Source organism: Panicum virgatum, chromosome 2N, assembly GCF_016808335.1.
Source record: "Panicum virgatum strain AP13 chromosome 2N, P.virgatum_v5, whole genome shotgun sequence".
Taxonomy (NCBI): domain Eukaryota; kingdom Viridiplantae; phylum Streptophyta; class Magnoliopsida; order Poales; family Poaceae; genus Panicum; species Panicum virgatum.
The window spans coordinates 48,708,558-48,717,812 of NC_053146.1; the positions used below are offsets into that span (position 1 = coordinate 48,708,558).

General features: G+C 48.9%; 2 protein-coding genes across 2 annotated transcripts; one reads left to right on the top strand and one right to left on the bottom strand.

Moving 5' to 3' along the window:
• On the bottom strand, nt 1–488 carry LOC120662699 (zinc-finger homeodomain protein 10-like). The gene is made up of 2 exons (XM_039941793.1): nt 140–488; nt 1–41 (listed from the first exon to the last, which is right to left on the bottom strand). Exons 1-2 carry the CDS (start codon nt 486–488, stop codon nt 1–3), a joined length of 390 nt encoding a protein of 129 aa, XP_039797727.1.
• Nucleotides 489–4,894: 4,406 nt separating this feature from the next.
• LOC120660887 lies at nt 4,895–6,893 on the top strand. Its single transcript, XM_039939549.1, has 2 exons — nt 4,895–5,611; nt 6,335–6,893. The coding sequence occupies exons 1-2, from the start codon at nt 5,207–5,209 to the stop codon at nt 6,368–6,370; spliced, it is 441 nt and encodes a 146-aa protein (XP_039795483.1). The 5' UTR covers nt 4,895–5,206; the 3' UTR covers nt 6,371–6,893.
• The last annotated feature ends 2,362 nt before the right edge of the window (nt 6,894–9,255 follow it).

The following is a 9,255-nucleotide window of genomic DNA, read 5'->3' on the forward strand; positions in this document are numbered from 1 at the left end:
CTAGGGAACTCCAGTTTGGGCATGGGACTCGACCGAACAGGCTGATGCAAGGTAGCAGAAGGAGCAATGACAGGAAGTGAGGTCGAATCCAGAGACGTACCCGTGACCGGGTGTGGCGGATGGGATCCCAGAATCCCACCGCCATCATCCCGGTGGTGGTTCGCGATGCGGTGCCCATGGGGCCGCTCCCAGGTCGATGCAGATGGGCGCATCTCCTGCTGTGGAGCAACGTTGAGGTCGAACAGATTGATCCACCTCGAAGGCGGCTGTGGAGGCGCCGTGAAGGGACGAGGCGGCGGCGGCGGCGGCGGCGGTGGTGTCGTCGTCTCGAGTCGTAGAAGTCGCTCCGCCATGCGATCCGACTGCGCGAGCAATCGTCCGGTCGCTTCCTCAGCAGTCGAGCGCCAGGTCTCCAAGCCCGTGATCTTGTCCAACACCTGCTTCATCATGGACTCGAAGCCTTCGAACTTTGTCGCGAGGTCGGCCATGGCGGTTGTCACTTGCGCTTCGAATCGAGTTGGTTTCTTCGGCGCCAGATCGAAACCGCCACGATTTGGAAAAAAATTTAGGTGGATTTTGTGGGGAGATGGCTCTGGATACCTATTGTCATGAGCCTGGGTAACTGGAAAAGAGATTGGAGGGAAACGGCTAGCAGATTTGGGGTCGGGGAAGAACAAGCAGGGAGAACGAGACAGAGGAAGACGAAACAGAGGCGCACAGGAATTGTTCTCTTTGTTCTTCGTTGCCCCTTTCCGTTCACAGATCGGGTATTAATATGCACGGTCACAGGCCGACCGGCTGGCCCAAACTATAACGGGTCACACCCAGATACTGGCCCAAGGCCCACAGACTACTCCAGCAATGTATTATACTTCCTGACAAAGAGCCAGCGGCTGCAACGGGCAAAAGCTGCGCTGCACAAGTGGCCGGCCGGCCCGTCTCCGCCACGAGATGGACGGACGGATGGGATGGGATGGGATCGGTGGAGGATCTCGCTCCGGATCACGTGGTCTTTTCGACCCGTCCACGTCGCCAGCTTATCCCTTGCATGCGTGCGCCCGGTAAAACCCCAGTCAACTCCCCCCCTCTCTCTTCTCCCTAGCTAGATTCTCTGCTAGCTCCTCCAACTCACCGTAAATATACTCTGTACTGGTAGAAGGATAAATACACATGAACGAAGCAGCTAGCTAGCACTCATGGTGTCGCGACGTGGATAGGATGCCCATCCCATTGTGGGTCATCGTCACCGGTGATCATCATGCAGGTCCAAACGTGATTAGCTCGGCCGCTTTTGCTTTAACAATGTGGTTTTGTGCCATAAAATACTGCGACGAGAGCCTGATTTGCCAGCCACAGCCGCGGCATTATCAGGCGCCCGGGGACAGGCGCGCTTAGAGAAACCGGCCGAAAGGCGGCCGCGGCGCTGCCAGCTGCAGGGGAATGTGTCCGCCCGGGCCGGGGGCATCGAGCACTTGGTGGTGGTGGTGCACTCCCACTTGCCCAAAAGGAAACGAGCATGTGCCGTCGCCTTGTCCGGGCTCGAGCCTGCTGCTTTCTGAGCGAGCTGCTCGTAGACTTGTATAGTCATCAAACCCGCTACTTCCACCTCTCTCTCCGATCTGAGTCTCATTATCGGGGTGCTGCATTGCTGCTCGGGATCTCTTCGACAACTTGGCAGCGCGTCGAGACAAGGTGTAGCAGTGTGAGACCTGGGATCATTAGGACGAGCTAGTAGTACGACGACACGAATGACAATTAGCACTTGGTTTCAGCGAAGAGGTTGTTCGGGTAAATGCAGACATGCTGGCCAGTCATCATTCTCGGTAACCACGGGTGGTTGGGTTTTGTTATACTATACGACGACACTGGGTTTTTCAGATGATGGCATAAAAACTCAAGCCTCTACAACGTACGATGCGATGCATGTGGTGGATACTCTCATTAATTACAATAGCTGCAGCCCAGCGGAAAGCTTAAAAAAAATATAGTTCTCAAAGAATGAAGTTGCTGAATAACGTACGTAATTTAGCTTCGGTCTTCAACATAACCTGCTGCTAAAACGCCGTCCAATATTTGCCAATACGTCAATAACAAAGGCCAACATCTTTGTCCAATGTGCGGTGGTCCTAAATAATAACGTCACTAGTACTACATTTGTTTTTTTTTGCTGATATCATCAATTCATCACAATTCTTTTCTGGCTAAAATTTTATTAGAGGTGCAAATTGGTGACCTAATGGGTTGGATGTGCAACTAAGAATTACCAATTTACACCCTAGCCAAAATGTAAGTTTTGAAAAAAATCTATGCATCCTACACTGCAACCTTGTAGGGATAATAGCTAATACGGCCCCTAAAGTTTCCCTTGTTCTCAATTTTATCCCCGGCCTACACATGGTTCATATCCTAGTCATATAATTTTTTTTGAAAAAAATGAAAACAGTCCCTGGCATGAGGTGGGGCTCCACACTGCATGTAAGGCGGGCATGACCAGGGGCGGATCTACCGGGGGGGGCTAGGGGGGCTGGAGCCCCCCAACAGCCATGAAACTCCATTGGAGCAAGAGGTCAAGGGGGAGAAGAAGGTAGGAAGAAGAAGAAGAAGAAGAAAGGAAAATGAGGTGAAGATGGAGGTGGAAAGGGAAGGGAACCCCCCCTATCAGCTTGTGCTCATCCGCCACTAGGCATGACCAATGTTAAATGATCACCCGATCCATATGGATGGGACCCACCAGTGGTCATTATAGCTACGGTAAACTCCACAATGTATACAGGCAGGGTAGGAAATAAGAGGTCCCACAAGTGACCCTCTCCGTGATCCTGGTTGTGCAAGAGGTGTAGCAAAAAGTAATGTATTTTATTGCTTGTGGCCAGACCATATGTCTAGGGGTGACTTTTGGAGTTAATGCTATAAAGACTGGTTTCACAATGTATATGGGTGGGCTATAAGAGTGCATTTATTGCCTAAAGACTACTTTTTCACCACATTGTGGATGCCCTTAGCATCTATCTAGTCATCACCCTGAATATGTTGATTTGATATATATTTTGCTCCCACGCACTCCACCAAAGGCACTTATTATGTGGTTCCAAAAATGTGAGAATATGTTCATAGGATATATATATACATAGTCATTTTTGAACAAATGATTCCACAAGCCGAGCTTCATGTAACTGATCAATTAATTAACAAAAAAACACACAAACAGTGAGCTGGCTACCAGTACCAACTAGCACCGGGGCCTGCTAATTCTCGCGCGCGCGCCAGCAGGGAAGCTAGCAATCGATTTCCGACAAAGCAGTAATTTTTCCTTTTTTTAATCATCACGGTGGTACTCCGCACTACTTAAATAAGTAGGGGAGCAGCTGATTAGGGCGCGCGTGTCAAGACTCAAGAGGGCTTCCAGCGCGCAATTTCAGACAGCATGTTTGTTTCCTTTTTTTTGGAAAGAATTAATTATTTTAGAAAGTTATAATTTCTAAATACAACTTTTACGTAAAACATCTTCTGAAAGATAAATTTACATCATAACTTTACGATACATACAATTTTTACCTATAATTCTTTCTTAACAACTCCTTGAAAAATAATTTTTAGCATAACTTTTGTAATACATACAATTTTAATGCATAAATTTTTTCAGACAATTATGGAGGATATTCTTTACCACAAATTTTATGATGTTATATTTATCAGAAAAATATTTAGTACAATTTTTTATGCACAAATTCGTCACACAACTTCTGAGTACAAATTGTCGGTATACTTTTTTAGTAGATTTTTATGAAAAAATTGTCAGGAGAACTTTAACACATAATAGAACGTAAAAAAGAGAAAATCTGAAAAGAAAAAAATAATAGCACTTGCACCACGTAATGGGAAAAAATAGAAATGGGAAAAAGAAAACAATGGAATACGTGTGTAGTCCATGTTGGTGACTTGAGACAGCTTCATCATGCTAGTCGCGTGGCGCGCTTGGAGCCACCTATCACAACAGGCCACGCCGCGAGCAACAAATTGGGCTGAAAAGAAAAAAAAACGAAAGGGGAAGGAGCGCCGTGCCTGTTGGATCGATTGTTGTAAAGAGAAGTAACGCGCGATGGGCAGAATGGATTCCGCCTGCCGAAGCGGCCGCGGGGCAATGCCACCGAAGCGTCCAGCGACATTGCGCGACGACTCATAAAATACTCCCATTTTCATACCCGGCAACAACCCTCCAAAGAAGCAAGTGTACGCACCGGCAAAGCCCATGCGTCCCCTTCCTAGCTCATCAAGTCATCGTCCACTTCCCCCCGCCCGCCTGAACATCCAAGGGTAGCAACACATTAAAAGAAAAAACTAGCGTCGGCGTCGCCACGGGTAGCCACCAGGCCTGATCACGGGTCACTCGGCCCGATAAACCCGACCCGACCCACCCGAAAAAAACCTGACCCGACCCGACCCGAGCAAGTGACGGGTCGGGTAGGGGCTGATTTTTTTGACCCGAAACTCAAAAAAATCCAATCCAATCCGAAAATTACACACAAAATTACGAGCAAATCCGACCCGACCATGTTATGGACTGGACATGGGCCAACATTTTTTGACCCGAAACCCGATCTGACCCGATCCAAACCCGACCCGACAGATGATCAGGCCTAGGAGCCACCAGCCCGCCACCCTACCCGGCAGATCTAGATGCTACCCTCGCGTGCCTCCACGCGCGCGCATTCCGCGTCCATCCAAACCGGCCGCCACATCCGGCGAGCCCCGCCCGTTCCGTCCGTCCGCCATCCCATGCACGCGCGCGCGGTCGCCCCGTCCCCGTCCGTCCGCCCTGCCCCCACGCTCGCCCGCTCCCCTCCCACCCGGCTGCGTCCATCTACAGTTATATATCGTGCCCCCGGCCCAACCCCACCCCCTTCACTCCACGAGAGCTACCTGAGCTTGCTCTCCATTCCCAGCCATCGCTCTCCTCAATAATCACAAGTACCACCCACTGGCCAGCGACTACACGAGCTGAGCTTGCTCCACTCACTCACTCACAAGCAAGCCAGACTGCCAGAGTACTCGCTCGCTATCTCCTCTCTTCTTGATCTCCAAGCTTGAGCACTGCTGCTTGACTCGGGCAACCAAGAGCCCACCAGAGGCAGAGCTATATATAGGGGCCGGTGATAGGGAGAAGCAGGGACAACCAGCTAGCTAGAGCGCGCGTGCGTGGCGATGCATGGCATGTGCTAACATGTACAATCCGGAGCACCACCAGCACCAGCCGGCGCCCTTCATGGCGCCGCGGATGTCCTTCTCCAGCGACTTCGCGGTGGAGCCGCCGCCCCCGGCCGCGGCCCGGGTGGTCGCGGCGGCGCCGGGGGACGCCGACTTCGAGTTCTCCGTCGGCAGTCACCCGATGATGGCCGCCGACCAGCTCTTCTCCAAGGGCCGCCTCCTGCCGCTCCGGGAGGCCCCGCACGGCGGCCGCCCCGTCACGCTGCGCGACGAGCTGCGCGCCGACGAGCGCCACGGCCGGCTGCCCCGCGCCCCCAACATCCGGTGGAAGGAGCTGCTCGGGCTCAAGAAGGCGTCCAAGAAGCAGGCCGCCGCCACCGCCGGCACGTCCACCGATGCCCATACGGTAAGGTCACCCACGCTGGCAGCTCGGATGGATAGATAGATCTCCACTTCCTGGCATCTTCAGCCCAAGTACCACTCCGGCGGCTAATTGCATTGTCCCATTATCCTGTGGCCGCCATTGGCGTTTTCTGCTGAATATCCTTATTCAGAGTTGAAACCACCTGCAGCTCTGCAGCAACGAGCCTGCAAGCCGTAGAGTACTTGCTGCATCCAAGATTTCTCCTAGCTAACTGGGGGGAAATTTTTGGATGTTTTTTTTAAGATCAGATGTCGGGAGGGTTTTTCGGACGATAATTAAAAAATTAATTTTAGAACTCACCTGGAAACAGTGAGACGAATTTTTTGATGCCTTTGACTACGTCATTAGCACATGCCGGGTACTGTAGCACTTATGACTAATTATGCACTAATTAGGCTCAAAAGATTCGTCTCGTCGTGTACATTCAAACTGTGGAATTAGTTTTATTTTTAACTATATTTAATACTATATGCATGTGTTCAAAGGGGAGGTAAAAATTTTTGGATGAAAATTTTTGGTAACTAAACGGGCTCTGGGAGCGGGATGCATTACAATGCACTACAACCTCACAGACACTGAAGCACAGTACACACAGAGCAACAGACTGCACTTTTTTTTTTCCTTCACAAATACCAATCGTGGCGGCATCTTTTCTTATCAATGCTCGCGTTGACAACAATGTATGTGTGCGACATTCATTCGCAGGATCTTGGAGGCCTGCAGGGAGGCGCGAGAGACTGAAGCAGCATGACATGAATCGTGAGTGGCCAACAAGTAGTAGTATGGAACTATGGATGGTGGTTGCTATTGGGTGGTGGTGTGTGCCTTTCAGCTAGCTGCGTGCTCAATCATGTCAGTGCTTAATATTCGGAGAAGAGTGGAGAAGACGACGCCCGGAGGCACACAACACCAATGGGCATTATTTCCTTGCATGTCACCTCTTTGCTCCTGCTGATGATTCTCCTCTCTTTGGTATTAATTATTCCGGGTGTAAAAGAGAATTTTTGATCATATTTGTTTCTTGGTACGTAGTGCTAGTAGTCAGTAATTGTTCGTCATTCTAGATGCATGCATCCGTGGATGCTTGAATTGAATTTGTAATGGTCGCTGTGTAGTTTATTAGCAGCAGCTGCTAGCTGCTGCAGTCGTAGAGAGTCAAATTAACTCCCGCTAGCTAGCTGTGCCTATCATCATCTCTGATGTTTTGAAAGGGCCAGTAGTTGAATTTACTAGTATTTTTTTCCCGCCAGCACATGGCGCGTGTGGTCCCTGTACGTGTTGTTTAGCTGTTCCTATGCTTGTCTGCTTTTGGCACGGCCGGACGGCCCCCTCCTCACCTCAGGCCTTTCGCTTTGTACAAAACGCTGGCGTCGTGGCTAGCTAGTGCCGGTAGCTTTTGAGTCCAGGGAAGACCATATGTACGTAGTATCTTAATGTTACTCATTGGAGACTCTTTTTGAAGCCTCCAGATAAAGTCATCTAAGATCATAGGTGGATAGTCTAAAAAATAGAGAAATCATACAAATTCTCACAAAAATCAGAAACATCTGGCCATCAATTCGACAACTCTAATTATAATATTCATTGGATTTATTATTTTTTTCTAATAAATTATCCACCTTTACCATTATGAAAATAGACTAAAATAACCCCCTAAATATGTATCTAAATTACCTACCTCTGTTATTATAAAAAATAATCTAAAGTAACCCCCTAATCTATACGTAAATTACCCGCTTATGCCATTATAAAATAATATCAAATAACCCCCTAAATTTATATATATATTATCCAATGATAACATAATAAAAAATTAAAATAAATTAAAAATCTGAATCAAAATTATATTATTATAATAAAATCTTAAAGCACATCAAAATAAAATTCTTAATTACTATTTCTATCATTACTAATATATTATTTATGTTATTATTTATATAAAAATACTAACCATAATACGTGTCGCCGGATATCCATGTATAAAAGAAGAGATAAGAATATCAATTTTCATGTTGTTCAAATAGCTCAAACAAAGTGATTAATTAAATACATATGAAACATATATGAATATGTGATGCAAAATGAGAAAAAATTGTTAGTAACTAAATCTATCACATTTATTACAATTATATAATAATAAATATATTTTTTTACAGTTCTGAATTAGAATATTTAATTAGTTAAAAATACCGTGAGATAGATAATTATTAGATATATCTAATTAGTCCGTGTGGGAGCACGAGTTGATAGACTAGTGTCCTCAAATTCGTAGTGAACATGATGCTTTTTTATCCAAAGAAAAAAAGGGGTCTCTGAATAACATTTTGGGTTGCAACATGGCTGTGTTTAGATACACCAAAAAACCTCACAAAAACATCACTTTTCATCACATCTCCATCACATCTCCATCACATCGAAATATTAAATGTAGCAAATGACCCATGCATGGAGTACTAAATGTAGGTAAATAAAAAAACTAATTGCATAGTTTTGATGTACGTTGCGAGACGAATCTTTTGAGCCTAGTTAGGTCATGGTAGGATAATATCTACCACAAACAAACGAAAAGTGCTACAGTGCGCTGCAATGTTTTTTCTCTGGCGCTACAGTGGATTTCAAGGGAACTAAACACACCCATGGCTGTCACATGCTCCGAAATCCCCAGTTTCGTCAGTGGCTCGATCGCGCTGTCTCGACCGGTGGCTTGCTGCTGCTAAAGTGCTGAGCAAGTGGTCAAAGCTAGCTGCGGCGGTGGCCTGGTCGTCGTCGTCACCAGAGATATTCAAACGGCAAAGGAAACCGTGCGGGGATTTGCGGGCAGGTGGCGGCCACGCCGGCGCCCAGCATGAGCGAGGGGGGGCTCTTGTCCTCTTGCGCCGGCGCGGCGCGGGTAGACAGGGGGCGCGGGGCCCAGCGCATCTCCCGCCCTGACGCGTAATGCTCCTCTTCCTCCGGCGGCCCAGTCCAGTCCACTCCTACCTGGTGATCACCGCCACAGTGCGCGAATTTATGAGGGGATTGTGCAATGGCTCCTCCTCCTCCTCCTCCCCATCCGGCCATCCCATCCCTTCCCCGCGCCTGCGCCGGCTGCCGCGCCCGATCTCTGGCCCTCCTGCGGCGTGCCAGGCACCGGCCGTGGCCACGGGACAAAAACAATTGCCTGCATCTGCCATGCGCGCGGGGCGGGGCCCGGGGCAGTGCAGGCGGGCGGCAGCCGCGGTCTCCCGGTCATCCCATCTGGATGGAGGAAGGAGGAGGGGGCCCGTGGGGTGGGGAGCGCGTGAGCTTGCGGTGGAGGCGTGCAGGGCAGCAGCTGCGCGTGGCTTGGCGCGGCGCGACCGGGGCCTGGCGGACGAAAGGCAGGCCTGGTTATGGCTGCGCGGCCTGACTGGGCTGCTTATGGACTCTCCTCGAGTGTGGTGGGCGGTTTTTTTATTTTTTTATTTTTTATTTCTGTTTTTTATAAAAAATATATTTTCGATTTCGAAATTTACGGAAATATATACCCGGCCGCCCCGCTGCCGGGCGGACGGGACCTGGCCGCCCGGCAGCCGGGCGGCAAGGGATTATCTGTAAAAAAAAAAGACGAAAAAAATTGCAGACAGGTCCCTGGGGCCGGTCGCCCG